At 53.0% G+C, this 19,049-nt stretch overlaps 1 protein-coding gene across 1 annotated transcript in view; it reads right to left on the bottom strand.

Annotated features, from left to right (window-relative positions):
• Positions 1-753: 753 nt before the first annotated feature.
• Positions 754-19,049, bottom strand: part of LOC147109479 (uncharacterized) — a 51,038-nt gene continuing 32,742 nt past the window's right edge. The window contains exon 3 of the mRNA XM_086004206.1: positions 754-2,045. Coding sequence (XP_085860332.1) covers positions 1,978-2,045 — 68 coding nt within the window. The 3' untranslated portion in view covers positions 754-1,977. The remainder of the gene's footprint in view (positions 2,046-19,049) is intronic.

Below are 19,049 nucleotides of genomic sequence, written 5' to 3'. Positions count from 1 at the left end.
TTGGTATGCTTACGTAAATTGATATCTAGAAGAAAAGTTTTAGAAAAAAGTCCAAATTCAGACCAGTTCAAATCGACCAAGTTTGGTATTCATTCCTAATAGGGTGGCGTTGAGCGATGTTCCGGAGATGGAGATAGGCGGTATTAGTGATGGCGCGGATATGTGGTCAGAAGCTCATTTCGAGTTCAAATATGACACCAAGGTTGCAAACAGTCTGGTTCAGCCTCAAGCATGTAGATGGTACAACCTTTCAGTGTGACTTTGAAAATAGTATCATGAATGCTATTATTTTATTTAGGGGGATGAGTCTGTACAAATCTGAATTGGGCAGGATTGAAATTTTTAAACCATTTCAGCTTAATCCTATGATTTGATATGCTCACATTTTCAATATTTGCAACCATATTCAAACTCAAAATCCAAAAAAAAGTCATATTCCCAGCACAATAAACTTATATTTTGAAGTAACGATATTGTGAAAACTTCAAAGTTTATTCAGAACTCATTTGTGTTGTGTTCAGGGTCTTGTAAAAATTGATGTTTTCTTTATTCTTTCAGAAATAGTGGGGCTGAGCTAAAATTTCCCTTATCTGTAGATTTCTCATGGTTTGAACCTGCTTTAAGATTTGATGGGAGGGGTCAACTCAGATCAAATCAAACTGAATATTTGATTGCAATAACCACAGAAAGAGCAACACTATGATAAAGTCTAAAAAAACAAATCTTACAAACAGAGCATTTTATGTTTTTGAATGCTACCTTTTTATTATTCAGTAATTTAAAACATAATTGTGGTACAAATGAAGTTCATGTACATGTAACTTGCCCTAAGATGCAGGCTGTTATATTTTAAAATATAAATTCTTGAATCCCAGACAACAGAAGAACTAATTAAAGAACCATTCTTCCACCATGTATTATTCAAATTTGATTTTAAACAACAAATGAATATACTTTTGTGAAAAACAGCATGCTAAATTTTAAAAGCTGTAAAGTCATTGCTAAATCAGCCTATTTATATCAAACCAAAATTGCAAACCCAGATCATGCACCATTGCCTGACTGAATGACTGTGTCACTCCTGAGCTGATCATGAAGAAGGGCACAAGTTGCGAGAGGTAACTCTGCTGATTTTCCCTTTCTCCCTTTACTCAGCTTGTCCCTAACAGCACATGCAAAGATCAAAAAGTCATCATTTAAGAAATGATGCACATGAAACCCACATCTCTGGCACAGCACACTGTGTGCGTAGCTTTCTTGAATTTAATACCCTGCACCTTTAGACCACAATATTACGCCAACAAACAAAGAAGATGATCTTACAATTCTTTCAAATGACTTATAAACTGTAGGACTGCCCAGTTCCAACCTTTTCTTTTACTAATTCACAGGATGTGGGCATTGCTGGCAAGGCCAGCATTTATTGCCCATCCCTAGTTGCCCTTGAGAAGGTGGTGGTGAGCCGCCGACTTGAACCGCTTCTGTCCGTGTGATGTCCCACAGTGCTGTTGGGTAGGGAGTTCCAGGATTTTGACCCAGCTACGAAGAAACAGCAATATATGTCCAAGTCAGGATGGTGTGTGACTTGGAGGGGAACGTGGAGGTGATGGTGCTCACATGCGTCTGCCGCCCTTGTCCTTCTAGGTGGTAGAGGTTATAGGTCTGGCTTCATTTGTACCAGACATCTGACCCTGATCTTGTTTAAGCAGATCACTATTTTATACAATTGCATATCTTTGTATATGGTTACCTACCAATCTAAATGAAATTTTTACTTATTTCTAAGCATAACATTCATGTGCATAATATTATTCTTTAGCTTTATTAATTTTCCAGCATGGTTTAAATAAACCTTGGAATAATGATTCAAGTGTTACAGATAATAATGGTCAAATATTGAAATTCCCAGGGTTTTGGTCTTCCTTACTGCCATATTTTCTTATGAGAAATAGCTGCTACAGTCGCTGGCGCTGGGTTTCATTTCCGTAAGGAGTCGCACAATCCCAGGAAAGTCCCATACGTCCCTAATGTCTGGGGCTTTTTTCCTGTTTCATACAAACAACAAAGGCATTTTCATTCTCAAAGTGCCGCAGTGACGAGTAAAAATTATGTTACCGATTCAAAACATTTCCCTACAATAGAGAACATTGGTCATAAATTATATACTTATGTAAGTTGGGGGATTACAGTTCACTGATTTTTGATTGAACTGCTATAAAACTTGCTTATCTTCCTGTCCTGACATTCTTGTTGGGCATTCAATGTATTAACAAGGAATAGCATTTGCTTTGTTGAAATGTGAACAAATGAAGGTTAACAATTTATTATAATGCAGTTAGCAATTTGTTTTAACAATTACGATCAACCAAGTGATTACATCATTACAAATAAAAAGCAAAATAGCTGGAAATCTGAAGCAAAAACAGAAAATGCTAGAAATACAGAGCAGGTCAATCAGCATCTGTGGAGAGAACAGACATCAACGTTTTGGATTCATACTCTTAAGAACTGAAAAGTAAGGGAGGAACAAGCATTTTAATAGTACCAGAAAAGGGAAGGGGATTGAAAAAACAAACCGAGAAAAGAAGTATCAGTGGAATGATTGGGTGATGTAACCGATCATCTCAGTCAAGCAGTGGACAGAACCTTTAAAGAAATTAAAGAAAAAACAGGATGTGTGACTATCGGAAGCAGTGAGAGGCCTAAAAAATGTGAGAAACTGGCAGATAGGTAACCTGCGGATCATATTTGAAATTAGATCCGATGATGCTAGCAAAGTACACTAGGTCCACTAGCTCAAAAAGAAAAATAACGGGTTAACAAGGACCACTGTCCCTCCCCCGCCACCAGCACCACTACTCCATCAGCTCTGTGTTCTGACAAAGGACTGCCCATATAAACATAGAAACATAGAAGATAGGAGCAGGAGTAGGCCATTCGGCCCCTCGAGCCTGCTGCGCCATTCAATGTGATCATGGCTGATCATCCAATTTCAGTACCCTGTCCCTGCATTCTCCCCATATCCCTTGATCCCTTTACCCTTAAGAAATATATCTAACTCCTACTTGAATATATTTAATGAATTGACCTCAACTGCCTGCTGTGGTAGAGAATTCCACAGGTTCACCACTCTCTGGGTGAAGAAATTCCTCCTCATCTCTGTCCTAAATGGCTTACCCCTTATCCTTAGATTGTGACCCCTGGTTCTTGACTCCCAGGCCAACGGGAACATCCTTCCTGCATCAAATCTGTCCAGTCCTGTTAGAATTTTATAAGTTTCAATGAGATCCCCTTTCATTCTTCTAAACTCCAGCGAGTATAAGCACAATCGACCCAATCTCTCCTCATACGTCATTCCTGCCATCCCAGGTATCAGTCTGGTGAATCTTCGCTGCACTCCTTCCATGGCAAGAACATCCTTCCTCAGATAAGGCGACCAAAACTGCACACAATACTCAAGATGTGGTCTCACCAAGGCCCTGTACAACTGCAGCAAGACATCCTTGTTCCTGTACTCAAACCCTCTCGCTACGAAGGCCAACATACCATTTGCCTTCTTAACCGCCTGCTGCACATGCATGCTTACCTTCAGCGACTGGTGCACAAGGACACCCAGGTCTTGTTGCACTTCCCCTTCTCCCAATCTATTGCCGTTCAGATAATAATCTGTCTTCCTGTTTTTGCCACCAAAGTGGATAACCTCGCATTTATCCACATTATACTGCATCTGCCATGCATCTGCCCAATCATCCATCCTATCCAAATCATCCTGGAGTTTCTCGGCATCCTCCTCACAGCACACACGCCCACCCAGCTTTGTGTCGTCTGCAAACTTGGAGGTATTACATCTAGTTCCCTCATCTAGATCATTAATGTATATTGTGAATAGCTGGGGTCCTAGGACCGATCCCTGCGGTACCCCACTAGTCACTGCCCGCCACTCGGAAAAAGACCCGTTTATTCCAACTCTTTGCTTCCTGTCTGCCAACCAGTTCTCTATCCAAGTCAGTACCTTGCCCCCAATCCCATGTGCCTTAACTTTACACGCTAACCTCTTATGCGGGACCTTATCGAAAGCCTTTTGAAAGTCCAAATACACCACATCCACTGGTTCTCCCTTATTTATTTTACCAGTTATACATCCTCAAAAAATTCCAGTAGATTAGTCAAGCACGATTTACCTTTTGTAAATCCATGTTGCTTTGTCCGATTCTGTCACTGCTTTCCAAGTGCTCTGCTATTACATCTTTTATAATGGACTCTAGCATTTTCCCCACTACCAATGTCAGGCTTACCGGTCTATAATTCCCCGGTTTCTCTCTACCACCTTTTTTGAATAGTGGGGTAACATTAGCTACCCTCCAATCCATGGGAACTGTTGTGTATGTACCTGTAAGAGAAGAACTGATTCTATACTGTAGTACCGGCAGTGACCACCCCTGTATATAAAGCCATAGCAGGCTTCTGTACTTCAGTCTTAAGTTACCCTCTGTTCAGTTTGCACAGCATTGTTGGCTGTGCAGCTGCAAGCACGAGCAGAGGGATCAGCCAGACTTTGGAGAGTGGATTAAAGTGGTGGTCCCCTGACCAGGAAGAGGAGGAGAACGTTGGACCACCACCACCACCAACTCCACCATCATTACATCAACTGAGGTGCCTGGAGAGAGAGGACAGAGGAGGAGAAGGAGAAAGGAGGCCTACATCAACATCAACCAGGGGAGAGGCCTTTTCTATCACTGCCTCCCCAAATTGGCCTCCACTTCAGGAGAGGGAGAGAGGGGAGAGAAACCAACTGCTTGAAAGGAGGGAAGAAAACTTCATCCGGAACATCTACAGGTGGGTGTTATTTGGGGCACTCTCCCAAGACTTTGTATTTTAGGTGGGGGGAGAAAAGAAGAAGCAAGGCCGGATCATCAAGGGGTGTAGTGTGTGTGTGTGTGGCTCTTGTTAAAAGCTAGGCCACACACACCACTAATTAGCATCCCTTCTATTGCCTGCCCTGGGAGAGCTTGGAGCTGCCCAAGGTGAAGTCCTTAATTTAATTTAATTACATCGTTAAGACCTGTTGCAGGACTGAGCCTGGGCTTCTCCAGCTTTTCCAGGTGAAGATGTCTTCTCCCCCTGCCAGAAGACCACCACCACCAAAGACTTTTTCCATCGGAGAGTGCAACCCTGCCAACACCCACCCACCATCCTGAGTGGCAACACTGCCCTTTGCGGCCTCCCTCCTTCCCACCCCCCCACCTCTCTCTCTCTCTTTGTCTCTCTCTGCCTGTCCTTCTAAGGCACCTTAGTTTCATCTATTTTTATTAATTGCCAATTGAGCAGAGGGGAGAGGGCCCCTCTCCCAATTTAAATCAATAAGGAGAGAGGTTTGTCCTCATTTTAATCAGCTCCCTCTGCTCAATAGAGGACAAAAAATATATATATACACCGAGGCCATTAACACCTTCAGGCCTGTGACTTGGGGTGAGTGTAGCCCTTAAAAAAAGCACCCCAGAATGGTGACTGCGTCTTCGCCGGTGGCGGGGCCAGCCGGGACCTATGCGAGAGTGGTAGCCACAGCCACAGCTGCTCCCGCTGTTCCTGCTGCCCCGTCACCTTTTCGATTAATAACAAAAAAGCTTGGGGTGAAGAGCTACACTCACCCCACTATGACCATCGAGGCCTGCGTCAAGGCCATGGCTGGGGTTGTCGGCCCCTCAGCCATCGTCGCGGCCTCGAAAATGTATGGGAAGGCTGTGTTCTTCCTGGGGTCGGAGCGGGCGGTGTCCCTGGCTGTCGCCAAGGGGCTCACCGTGGGCGGGACCTTCCTGCCGGTGGATCCTCTCGAGGCCACCGCGCAGAGGATCATTATTTCCAACGTCCCGCCCTATGTTCCTGGTGAGCTCCTCCTTCCCCATTTGCGACAACTTGCGGAGGTGAGGTCGGGGATCACACCCAACCCGCTCGGCTTCCGGGAGGCCAGCTTTCGCCACGTCTTCTCCTTCCGGCGCCAGCTGTTTATCCAGCTGGCGCGGGAGGAGGACACTGACGGGGCGTTCGTCGTCCTCCATGAGGGGACCGCCTACCGCGCCTTTTGGACGTCGGACGGTGTGAGGTGCCATGCCTGCAGGGAGGTGGGGCACATCAGGAGGAACTGCCCTGCCTCCAAGGCCACCGGATCATCTCGTGCGGCCGAGGCTGGCGCCGCCGCCGCCGCCCTTCCCCCCGGATCTGCCCGCGCGTCAAGTACGTCTGATGCGCGGTTGACGTCGGGGGCCGATGCCACCAAGGCCTCCGGCGGGGGGGAGGGAGCGTGTCCGGCCGGAAAGAAGGCGCGGGGAAAAAAGAAGCACCTTAGGGCGGGTCCCCCCGTGGATGGCGAGCCCTTGCCCCTTGAGCCCCTTACACCCGCGCTCCTCGCGGAGTTGATCAGGGCAGATGTGAGCGGGAGGGGCCTCGTGCCCGAGCCTGTGGCCGCAACCGCCGCAGCGGTAATGCCAATACCTGTGGCCGGGCTCGGGCCCGAGGAACCCGACAAACCTGCTCCGCCGGAGGGAGTCGAGGAGGAGGCCTTTGCAGACATGGAGGTCTCCCTCGCTCCCTCCGTGCTAAAAAGAAGGCGCGACCCCCTGGATGAGGAGGAGGACCGGGAGGAGGAAGATCCCTCCGAGCAGGGGGAGTCGTCGCCCGCCGCGGGTACTGCGCCCCCCCCCCCCAGCGCTGTCGTCATCACCAGCGATCGGCAGGGGTCGCCTGTCCCTCGGGAGGCTGAGGCAGATGTGTCTGTCCAGCACGTGCCTCCCGGGGATGGGGATGAGACCCTGCCCGTGGGGGGGGTTGCGGAACAACCCGCGGCAGTAATTGAAATTGACCTTTTATCGGTGCCGTTACCCCTCACCGGGTCGGGCAGCCTGGGGGCTGGGTCGGGCGAGTTCGAGGATAATGAGCTCGCCCAATGCGACCCGGACGTCTCCCAGGGGATGCTCGTCCTGGTAGAGCTTTTAATTCAAAACCCCCCGTCCGCTGGGTCGGAGGTTGGTGGCGGGGAGGAGGATGGCCCCCTGGCTGCGTCTCTGGTGCCGGACGTACTGGAGGAGCTGGAAATTGTTCTCTCCCCGGTTTCTCCGGTCGTTCCAGCGTCTGAGGCGGAGGGGAGCTCTGAACCGCCGCCGTCTTCTGGCCCGGCACCCCTAGAGGAGCCCAGGGAGAAATCCTCTGCCGCCGATCCTGGGGGTGGGATCCGGGCGGAGGCGGGGCTGGCTGGCGCGGCCGAGTCGTTCGCTTCGCACTGCGCGGCGGACGGGTCGGCCGCTGGTGACGACCCCCTGGAGGAGGATGGGGACTCGGTGATGGGCACGGAGGACGATTCGGACTCCAGCGCCGACGTGGCAATGGATGACCTCGTGCCCCTTGCCGAGTCTCCCCTCATTTCCGTAAGGGAACTCCGGGATTTTATGGCCACGTGCCTGGGTCAGCGCAATAAGGTCCGGCTGGCCCTCGACAGGTGGTCGGAGCTGGCGCTGCTCATCGATTCCGTCCGCGCCGCCGTTAAGATCATGGGCGCGGACGAGGGTGTGAACCCGCTCGAGCTGTGTCGGCTCACAACGTTTCTCACTGGGCTGCTGAGGAAGTGGCGGCTGACCAGCGGCTGCGCTTCCTCCCCCCGTTAGGTGTAGGTAGAGGTTGCACTATGCTTCTGACATGAAGATAACCGTAGCCAGCCTCAACATCAACGGCAGCAGGGAGGCGCGCCGCAGATTCAATAACTTCTCGGTCCTTCGGGACGGGAAGTATGCGGTGTGCTTCCTGCAAGAAACCCACACCGTTCCGGGAGACGAAGCCACGTGGCTCCTGGAGTGGCAAGGAGGGGTCAGCATGAGTCACCTCTCCAACAATTCCAGCGGGGTGGCTATCTTGCTGGCCCCGCATTTTCAGCCGGAGATCTTGGGGGTCAAGGAGCACGTGCCGGGCCGCTTGCTCCAGGTCACTGTTCGCCTGGGGGACGTGCCGCTCCATCTAGTGAACGTGTACGCCCCTCAGACCAGTGCGCAGCAAGTGCGCTTCTTCGAAGAAGTGTCCGCTCTCTTGGGCTCCATCGACGTGGGCGAGTGCGTCATCCTCGGGGGGGATTTTAACTGCACCCTCGAGGCGAGGGACCGTTCGGGTCCCCCGCGAAGCCCAGCGGCAATGGAGAAGTTGATGGACCTGGTTGGGTCCTTCGACTTGGTGGACGTCTGGCGAAATCTCCACCCCGACTCCAGCGCCTTCACTAGCGTGAGGTCTGGGGGAGGAAGGTCCAGAATCGACCGCCTCTACATTTCCCGGGCGTACGTCTCCTGCGTTCCGGCAGCTTCCATGCGGCCGGTGCCGTGCACGGACCACCACCTGGTGTGGGCGGAGCTCGCTCCGCTGCACGCGCGGGGGGGGTCCGTGTACTGGCATTTTAACAACCTGCTGCTGGAGGACGCACGGTTCCGGGATTCGTTTCGTCGATTCTGGGCCGACTGGAGAAGGAAGCAGGGGGGCTTCCCCTCCTTGAGGCTATGGTGGGATGTGGGCAAGGCTCACATCCGTCTCTTCTGTCAGGAGTACGCGAAGGGGTCGACCAAGAGGCGGGAGGCCCGGGTCGGGCGGTTGGAGAAGGAGGTGTTCGACCTGGAGTCCCGTCTCGGTCAGGTCGTCGAGGACCCGGCCCTGCGGAAGGTGTACGAAGAGAAGAAGGGCGCGCTGAAGGACCTGCAGCTCGTCGGGTCCCAAGGCGCGTACGTGAGGTCGCGGATCCAGCTCCTGCGGGACCTGGACCGCGGCTCCCCCTTCTTCTACTCGCTGGAAAAAAGACGGGGGGTCCGTAAGCAGCTCTTGGGGCTGCTGGCCGACGACGGATCTCTGGTCTCGGATCCGGAGGGAATCAGCGCGGAGACCCGCGCCTATTAAGGGGCTCTGTTCTCTTCGGATCCGTCCAGCGAGGATGCGCGCAGAGTTTTGTGGGAGGACCTGACGAAGGTTGGCCCGGAGGGCGCCGAAAAATTGGACGCTCCGCTAAGTCTGGCGGAGCTGACCGGCGCCCTCCGCCAGCTCTCTAGGGGAAAGTCCCCGGGGCTGGATGGGCTGACCGTGGAGTTCCACAGGGCGTTCTGGGACGTCTTGGGGGGCGACTACGCGCGGGTCCTGGGGGAAAGTTTGGCGACCGGGGAGATGCCCCTCTCTTGGTGCAGGGCGGTCATTGTCCTGCTGCCTAAGAAGGGCGATCTCCGCCTCCTTAAGAACTAGCGCCCGGTCTCCCTCCTCAGCACGGACTATAAAATCTTTGCCAGGGCCATGTCTGCTCGCCTTGGCACCGTGCTGGCCCACATGATCCACCCCGACCAGTCCTACACGGTCCCGGGCTGGACCATCCACGATAACATCCATCTGGTCCGGGACCTGGTCCACCACTCCCAGAGGGCTGGTCTGTCGGTCGCCTTCCTTTCCCTGGATCAGGAGAAGGCGTTCGACAGGGTGGATCACGAGTATCTCTTCGGGACTCTGCGCGCATTCGGGATCGGGACGCATTTCGTCGCCCGGATCCGACTTCTGTACGCCGCCGCGGAGTGTCTGATTAAAGTTAACGGGTCCTTGACGGCGCCCCTTCGCTTCGGGAGGGGGGTGCGTCAGGGATGCCCCATGTCCGGTCAGTTATATGCCATTTGCGTGGAGCCTTTCCTGCGCCTCTTGCGGAAGAGGTTGACGGGACTGGCTCTGCAAGGGCCGGGCGTGGAGGTGGTCCTCTCGGCTTACGCCGATGACGTGCTCCTCATGGTCACGGATCCCGCTGACTTGCGGAGGATGCGGGAATGCCAGCAGATTTACTCGGACGCATCCTCCGCCAAGATCAACTGGGAGAAATGTTCCGGACTCCTGGTGGGTCAGTGGCGGGTGGACTCCCTGCCGGAGGAGTTCAGGCCTTTCGCCTGGAGCACCACGCACCTCCTCTATTTGGGAGTCTACCTTAGCCCTGCCGAGGACGCTTGGCCGGCGAACTGGCAAGAGCTGGAGGCCAAAGTCACCGCTCGCCTAGGACGCTGGACAGGACTGCTCCGAGTGTTGTCCTACAGGGGTCGAGCGCTGGTCATAAACCAGCTGGTGGCCGCCATGTTGTGGTACCGGTTGGTCACTTTGATCCCTCCCCCTGCGTTTGTCGCCAAGATTCAGAAGAAGCTCATCGACTTCTTCTGGGACAAAAGGAAGCACTGGGTCTCTGCCGCGGTTCTGTGTCTCCCGCTTAGGGAGGGCAGTCAGGCGCTGGTGTGCCTTCGCACCCAGGCTGCGACTTTCCGTCTTCAGACGCTGCAGAGATACCTGTACGTCGAGAATCCTCCGAGATGGTGTGCGCTGGCGACGTTTTTCTTCCGCCAGCTGCATGGCCTCAATTACGACACGCAGCTCCTGTTTGCGAAAGTGGGCAGCAGGCGTGCCGGCCTGCGGGAGCTGCCTGTCTTCTACCAGGAACTACTATGGGTTTGGAACTACGTCGCTTCCAGGCGGAGCTCTCCCCCGTCAGGAGCGGCGGCTCTCCTTCGGGAGCCGCTGCTCAGGAAGCCGCACCTCCACGAACACGGGTTCGGGCGGCTGGCGGAGGGTAGGGCTGTGGCTGGCAAGGTGACCAGAGTCGGGGACCTGCTCGATGGCGGAGGAGCGGGCTGGATGGCGCCGGAGGAGCTGGCGCGGCGCCTGTCCTGGGCCAACGTCCGGCTCGCGGTCGAAACCATCGAATCGGTAAAAGCGGCACTGGGCCCCGACTCCACTAGGTGTATCGAGGCGGCTCAAGCACGTGGGGCGATCCCGTCCGAGCTTACCCCCGTTCGGACGGAATTCCTCATCGGCGCCCGGCCCCGAAACTCCCCTCGGGAACCGGCGTCTCACAACTTGAGCCATCTCGAGGAAATACCCTCCGTGCCTTTTCATTCCGCGCGAGGGGTTTCCTGTACGGGCTGCTCCTGCACACTCTCCACTTTGCCATCTTCGTCTACCGTCCGGACACGCCTTGGCGTGGCGTTTTGCCAACCGGCGGTAGCGGAGGTCCCCAATGGAGGGCTCTCTATGCGGGAGTCCTCCCTTGTTCCATCGGGGACTTGGCCTGGAGGGTGTTGCACGGAGCGGTCCCGTGCAATAAGGTTTTAAGTAGGTTCACGGACTCCCAGGCCGCCTGCACTTTTTGCGGCCTGGAGGAGTCCATGTTTCACGTTTATATGTATTGTGAGAGGTTGCAGCCCCTCTTTCACTACTTGAAGGGGCTGCTCCTTGATTTTTGGTTGCACTTCAGTCCCACGCTCTTGATCTACGGTCACCCGGTGCGGAGGGGAGCGGACAGGTTGGAGGACCTCCTTGTGGGCCTGCTCCTGGGCCTGGCTAAAAGAGCCATCAATTGGTCCAGGCAGCGGGCGGTCGAGGGGGTCATCCAGCCGGATTGCCTGCATCTCTTCCGCGGCCATGTTCGCGCCCGAGTGGCCCTGGAGATGGAGCACGCGGTGTCCGCCGGTGCGCTTGAGTATTTCCGCGACCGATGGGCGCCGCGGGGACTGGAGTGCATCATCAACACAGAAAACCAAATTTTAATTTGATTTGTTAAGCTTCAGTTGAACTTTTGTTTATTTACAGTTGAATTGGGGTTTTTTTTTGGGTCCAAATAAAAGAGTACCCTCTGTTCAGTAAATACCTGTTATTATTGTTCTCCTGCAGTCCGTGTATTATTGATACTCGGACACTATACTGGCGACGAACAGGTGCGAACTCACCTGCGGTACTGCATCACCTCACAGGGATCTTTCCCTGAGAAGAAGCTTCTTGGAGGTCGAAGTCAGAGCAACGGGCGTCGACCGCGGGCAACCGCCCAAGGATCCATCGGAGTTCGGAGAGTTGCAGGAGAGGCTGTGGAGAGCTGGGCTTGGCTCCCCAGTCAAGGTGTTCCAGTAAATCGTGCTGGTAGCAGGTAGTGCACTGACCCTTCCGGACTGCGGCGGGCTCGAGCTCGATCGAGCGGCTCTGCAACGGGGCCGTGCAGCGTCGTTGGGAGGAAAAAAGTGAGAGAGAGGGTGGAGCGCACAGGGCGCGGTCGGTACTCAAGAACCGGGCAGCTTAGCGAAAACAAACGAGGGGAAGGAAAAGTGAGACGCGCCGAAGCCGTGGGTCTCCGCCATTACCCTGTAGAATGCTAGGAGCAGCGTGGCAGCAAGCGGAAGAAGGAAAAGCGTGGGAGGCGCCATTTTATTCCATTGGGGAAGAAGGAAAAGCGCGGGAGGTGCCATTTTAATCCATTGGGGAAGAAGAAAAAGCGCGGGAGGCGCCATTTTAAATCACCCAAGATGCCGAAAAGTGGCAGTATCACTGCTTTCGACAACGAGGTAGAAGACTGGACCACGTATGTGGAAAGAATTGAAGTGTACTGCAAGGCAAATGAGGTGGCCGATGGAAAGAAGGCGTCGGTATTATTAAATTTGATGGGCGCGAGAACGTACGGCCTATTGAGGAATTTAATTACCCCAGCTAAACCAATGGAGAAAAGTTTTGAAGAGATTGTCAATTTCTTACAGGAACATCTAAACCCTACACCGCTGCTGATAGCAGAAAGATTCAAGTTCCATAAAAGAAACTCGCACAAAGATGAGAGCAATGCTGATTATCTTACGGAACTACGCAAGTTATCGAAGCACTGCCAGTTTGGATCAGGACTGGCAGACACCTTACGGGATAAGTTGAACCCAGAAACGACTACTTTTGGAAAAGGACCTGATGCTAGAACAGGCTTTCAGTGTGGCAGTGTCCTACGAAGCAGCAGCACGGGGAGCTGCGGAAATACAACAGAAACCACAAGAATACAGCGCTAACAAAATGGCGTATGGAGCAGAAAAGTGCTATCGCTGCGGCAGAACAACCCATGATCAGAAGGACTGCTGGTTTAAGGACAAAGTATGCAGGCAATGTGGGAAAATGGGACACAAAGCAAGAGTCTGCAGGTTGGGAAAGAAAACCAACACTACAAGAGCTACTAAGGAAAAGTACAAGAAAGTAAAGAAATTGACAGACAGTAGTTCGGAAGATCAGGAGAGTGATAATGGCTCCGGGAGCAGGAGACTAAGTTGTCTAAAGTTACACAATGTGATCACAAAGGAGGATCACCGAACCATTTGGGTCACCCTCATGATAGCAGGGTCCCCAGTAAAGATGGAATTGGACACAGGATCAGCCCTAACTGTCATGAATCGACGAGACTATGAGCGGCTATTCTCACACATACCCTTGAAGGACACGTCCATCGTATTGAAGACATACACGGGGCAAAAAGTCTACCCCAGAGGAAAAATAAGGGTGCCAGTTAAATACAACGGCAAGAAAACACAGAAACTGTATCTATATATACTACAAGATGGAGGACCACCATTATTGGGACGTGAATGGATCCGAAAAATACAATTGGATTGGCATTCCATTCAGGCGCTAACTGTGACTGACAAAAACGATGATGACGTCACACCTGGACGACTGTCAAAAATTCTAACTGACGCGAAAGAGGTGTTCCAACAAGGACTTGGGACGCTAAAAGGAGTAACGGCAATGATAAAAATCGAAGATAACGCAAACCCCAAATTTTTTAAGGCCAGACCGGTACCGTACGCGATCCGCCCAGCCGTTGAAGCAGAGCTGGAGAGTCTGGAGCGTTCGGGTGTGCTGTCCAAGGTGGACTGGAGCGAGTGGGCCACACCCATTGTTCCTGTAATGAAGAAATCATTGAGCAGCACGCCTGGGGAGCTGAAGAAGGTTCGCATCTGTGGGGACTTCAAGGTAACTGTGAACCCAGTCCTGCACACAGTACAATATCCACTTCCACGGATAAAAGATATTTTCGCCTCACTATCTGGAGGGAAACGCTTTACAAAGATTGATCTGGCCCAAGCGTATCTACAAATGGAGGTGGAAGAAGCATCTAGGAAATACCTCACGATAAACACTCACAAAGGCCTTTACCAGTACAATCGACTGGTATTCGGGGTAGCATCAGCCCCGGCTATTTGGCAGAGGGCGATTGAACAAGTCCCGCAAGGGATCCCGGGGACCCAGTGTTATTTGGACGACATCCTGGTTACGGGCGAAAATGACAGTGAACACCTTGCCAACCTGGAGCAGGTGCTCACTAGATTACAAGAATATGGGCTACGAGCCAACTGCCCCAAATGCGAGTTCTTCAGGAGACAAATCTCGTATTGTGGCCACATGATTGATGAGGAAGGGTTGCATAAGTCGCCGGGCAAGATTGAGGCTGTAGTCAAGGCTCCAGCACCGGATAATGTGTCGCAACTGAGGTCGTTCCTCGGGTTGGTGAACTACTACCATAAGTTCTTGCCGAATTTATCTACAATTCTGCACCCACTGTATGCCCTGCTGCAAACTGGAGTAACATGGAAATGGAGTGATGAGTGTAAGCGTGCCTTTCAGAAATGTAAATGCCTAATCACTTCAAAAGAAGTATTGGCCCACTACAATCCAACACTGCCGATTCAGTTAGCATGTGATGCTTCTCCCTATGGCATCGGAGTGGTGCTGTCACACAAATTCTTTGACGGTTCAGAGAGGCCAATAGCCTTTGCGTCGCGCTCGTTAACCTCAGCCGAGCGTAACTACGCCCAGATTGACAGGGAGGCCCTCAGCCTGGTGTGGGGGGTGAAGAAGTTCAATCACTATCTGCACGGGCAGAAATTCACCCTACTGACTGATCATCAGCCCCTGGTCTCCATTTTTAACCCAAAGAAGTGCGTTCCGGTGATGACGGCACAACGGCTGCAAAGATGGTCACTTTTTCTAGGGGCACATCAGTACGACATAGAGTACAAGGGTAGGAAACAGCATGGAAATGCTGATGGGCTGTCGCGCCTACCGTTGCCTACGGTAGAGGAAGCACCTGCAGTGGACCCTGTTGAGATATTCCATGCGACCATAGTCGAATGTCTACCTGTTACAAACTCAAGTATAGAGAAGGAAACCCGAAATGACCCGACACTCTCTCGGGTCTATGATTTGACGGTGAAGGGATGGCCAGCACATGGCGACTCACTGTTGCCAGCATTCTCGCCAAGGAGAGAACAGCTGTCAGTGTGCCAGGGGACCTTGATGTGTGGATCCCGAGTGGTAATTCCACCCAAGTTGAGAGATAGAGTGCTCAATGAGCTTCATGAGGGTCATCTGGGAGGGGTAAAAATGAAGCGCCTAGCCAGGGCGTTTGTGTGGTGGCCGGGAATCGATAAAGAAATCGAGGATATGACCAAGAGATGCACAGGATGCCAGAAGGTCCAAAACGCTCCACCACAGGCCCCGCTACATCCATGGGAGTGGCCCTCATCTCCATGGCAACGGGTACACATTGATTTTGCTCGTCCATTTATGGGCTCAATGTTCCTAATCGCCGTGGACGCCCATTCGAAATGCCCAGAGGTCATCAAAATGTCCTCCACCACCACGGAGAAAACTATTGCAGTCCTACGGACCATCTTCACCAGGAATGGCTTGCCAGAACAGATTTGCTCCGACAATGGGCCACAGTTTGTGTCCGAGGATTTCCGGAGGTTTCTGAGGAATAATGGGGTAAAACATTACACATCTGCCCCATATCATCCAGCCACAAATGGTTGGCTGAGAGGTTTGTTCAGACCTTTAAAAAGGCAATAAAGGCGATGTATAACGACGACATACCACTGCAACACAAGGTGGATAATTTCTTGTTTGCTTACCGGAATGCGACACATGCAGTGACCAACCAAGCTCCAGCCATAATGTTCTTCAACCGAAGGCTAAGATGTCGCCTGGATTTGGTCAAACCAAACATAAGACGAGATGTTGAGGATAAGCAATTCCAGCACATAAATGAGAAGCCAACCCGGAGCTTCAAGATAGGGCAACCAGTCTTGGCCCGCGACTACCGAACAGAAAAATGGCAGCCAGGAACGATATGCACACAGCAGGGACCACTAATGTACACAGTGGACGTTGGAGAGAGCATCGTGAGACGCCATGCTGACCAGATTCTAGAGTCACAGGAACAAGCCAAACCCATACCACGAGCAGATGCACCTGGTAATAAACCCGAAGTACAGATTGCGTCTACCTCAGAAGCAGTGGTATTGGAAGCTGACGAACCAACCAATGACAATGAGCCAGAATCAACTCCGCCGCAAAAACAGGATACTCGAGAAAGGCGCTATCCAGTCAGGATCAGGAAGCCTCCTCAAAGACTGAACTTATAAATGATTATTTCAGTTGATGTATATAGTACAGAGAAAATTGTAATTGTAATTAGTTATTAATTCGTTGTTAAATGAATGTTATGTACTGTTTATCTAAAAGGGGAGGAATTGTTGTCTATGTACCTTTAAGAGAAGAACTGATTCTATACTGCAGTACCGGCAGTGACCACCCCTGTATATAAAGCCATAGCAGGCTTCTGTGCTTCAGTCTTAAGTTACCCTCTGTTCAGCTGCAAGCACGAGCAGAGGGAGCAGCCAGACTTTGGAGAGTGGATTAAAGTGGTGGTCCCCTGACCAGGAAGAGGAGGAGAACGTTGGACCACCACCACCAACTCCACCATCATTACATCAACTGAGGTGCCTGGAGAGAGAGGACAGAGGAGGAAAAGGAGAAAGGAGGCCTATCATCAACATCAACCAGGGGAGAGGCCTTTCCATCACTGCCTCCCCAATTTGGCCTCCACTTCAGGAGAGGGAGAGAAACCAACTGCTTGAAAGGAGGGAAGAAAACTTCATCCGGAACATCTACAGGTGGGTGTTATTTGGGGCACTCTCCCAAGACTTTGTATTTTAGGTGGGGGGAGAAAAGAAGAAGCAAGGCCGGATCATCAAGGGGTGTAGTGTGTGTGTGTGTGTGTGTGCTCTTGTTAAAAGCTAGGCCACACACACCACTAATTAGCATCCCTTCTATTGCCTGCCCTGGGAGAGCTTGGAGCTGCCCAAGGTGAAGTCCTTAATTTAATTTAATTACATCGTTAAGACCTGTTGCAGGACTAAGCCTGGGCTTCTCCAGCTTTTCCAGGTGAAGACGTCTTCTCCCCCTGCCAGAAGACCACCATCACCAAAGACTTTTTCCATCGGAGAGTGCAACCCTGCCTACACCCACCCACCATCCTGAGTGGCAACACTGCCCTTTGCGGCCTCCCTCCTTCCCACCCCCCCACCTCTCTCTCTCTCTCTTTGTCTCTCTCTGCCTGTCTTTCTAAGGCACCTTAGTTTCATCTATTTTATTAATTGCCAATTGAGCAGAGGGGCGAGGGCTCCTCTCCCAATTTAAATCAATAAGGAGAGAGGTGTGTCCTCATTTTAATCAGCTCCCTCTGCTCAATAGAGGACAAAAAAAAATATATATATATACACCGAGGCCATTAACACCTTCAGGCCTGTGACTTGGGGTGAGTGTAGCCCTTAAAAAAAGCACCCCAGAATGGCGACTGCATCTTCGCCGGTGGCGGGGCCAGCCGGGACCTATGCGAGAGTGGTAGCCACAGCCACAGCTGCTCCCGCTGTTCCTGCTGCCCCGTCACCTTTTCAATTAATAACGAAAAAGCTTGGGGTGAAGAGCTACACTCACCCCACTATGACCATCGAGGCCTGCGTCAAGGCCATGGCTGGGGTTGTCGGCCCCTCAGCCATCGTCGCGGCCTCGAAAATGTATGGGAAGGCTGTGTTCTTCCTGGGGTCGGAGCGGGCGGTGTCCCTGGCTGTCGCCAAGGGGCTCACCGTGGGCGGGACCTTCCTGCCGGTGGATCCTCTCGAGGCCACCGCGCAGAGGATCATTATTTCCAATGTCCCGCCCTATGTTCCTGGTGAGCTCCTCCTTCCCCATTTGCGACAACTTGGGGAGGTGAGGTCGGGGATCACGCCCATCCCGCTCGGCTTCCGGGAGGCCAGCCTTCGCCACGTCTTCTCCTTCCGGCGCCAGCTGTTTATCCAGCTGGCGCGGGAGGAGGACACTGAAGGGGCGTTCGTCGTCCTCCACGAGGGGACCGCCTACCGCGCCTTTTGGACGTCGGACGGTGTGAGGTGCCATGCCTGCAGGGAGGTGGGGCACATCAGGAGGAACTGCCCTGCCTCCAAGGCCGCCGGATCATCTCGTGCGGCCGAGGCTGGCGCCGCCGCCGCCGCCCTTCCCCCCGGATCTGCCCGCGCGTCAAGTACGTCTGATGCGCGGTTGACGTCGGGGGCCGATGCCACCAAGGCCTCCGGCGGGGGGGAGGGAGCATGTCCGGCCGGAAAGAAGGCGCGGGGAAAAAAGAAGCACCTTGGGGCAGGCCACCCCGTGGATGGTGAGCCCTTGCCCCTTGAGCCCCTTACACCCGCGCTCCTCGCGGAGTTGATCAGGGCAGATGTGAGCGGGAGGGGCCCCGTGCCCGAGCCTGTGGCCGCAGCGGTAATGCCAATACCTGCGGCCGGGCTCGGGCCCGAGGAACCCGACAAACCTGCTCCGCCGGAGGGAGTCGAGGAGGAGGCCTTTGCAGACATGGAGGTCTCCCTCGCTCCCTCCGTGCTAAAATGAAGGCGCGACCCCCTGGATGAGGAGGAGGACCGGGAGGAGGAAGGTCCCTCCGAGCAGGGGGAGTCGTCGCCCGCCGCGGGTACTGCGCCCCCCCGCCCCCCCAGCGCTGTCGTCATCACCAGCGATCGGCAGGGGTCGCCTGTCCCTCGGGAGGCTGAGGCAGATGTGTCTGTCCAGCACGTGCCTCCCGGGGATGGGGATGAGACCCTGCCCGTGGGGGGGGTTGCGGAACAACCCGCGGCAGTAATTGAAGTTGACCTTTTATCGGTGTCGTTACCCCTCGCCGGGTCGGGCAGCCTGGGGGTTGGGTCGGGCGAGCTCGAGGATAATGAGCTCGCCCAATGCGACCCGGACGTCTCCCAGGGGATGCTCGTCCTGGTAGAGCTTTTAATTCAAAACCCCCCGTCCGCTGGGTCGGAGGTTGGTGGCGGGGAGGAGGATGGCCCCCTGGCTGCGTCTCTGGTGCCGGACGTACTGGAGGAGCTGGAAATTGT

Source organism: Somniosus microcephalus, chromosome 12 (assembly GCF_052327205.1).
Source record: "Somniosus microcephalus isolate GS21.2 chromosome 12, FLI_Smic_1.0, whole genome shotgun sequence".
NCBI lineage: Eukaryota > Metazoa > Chordata > Chondrichthyes > Squaliformes > Somniosidae > Somniosus > Somniosus microcephalus.
This window is presented reverse-complemented; position numbering and strand designations above follow the sequence as displayed.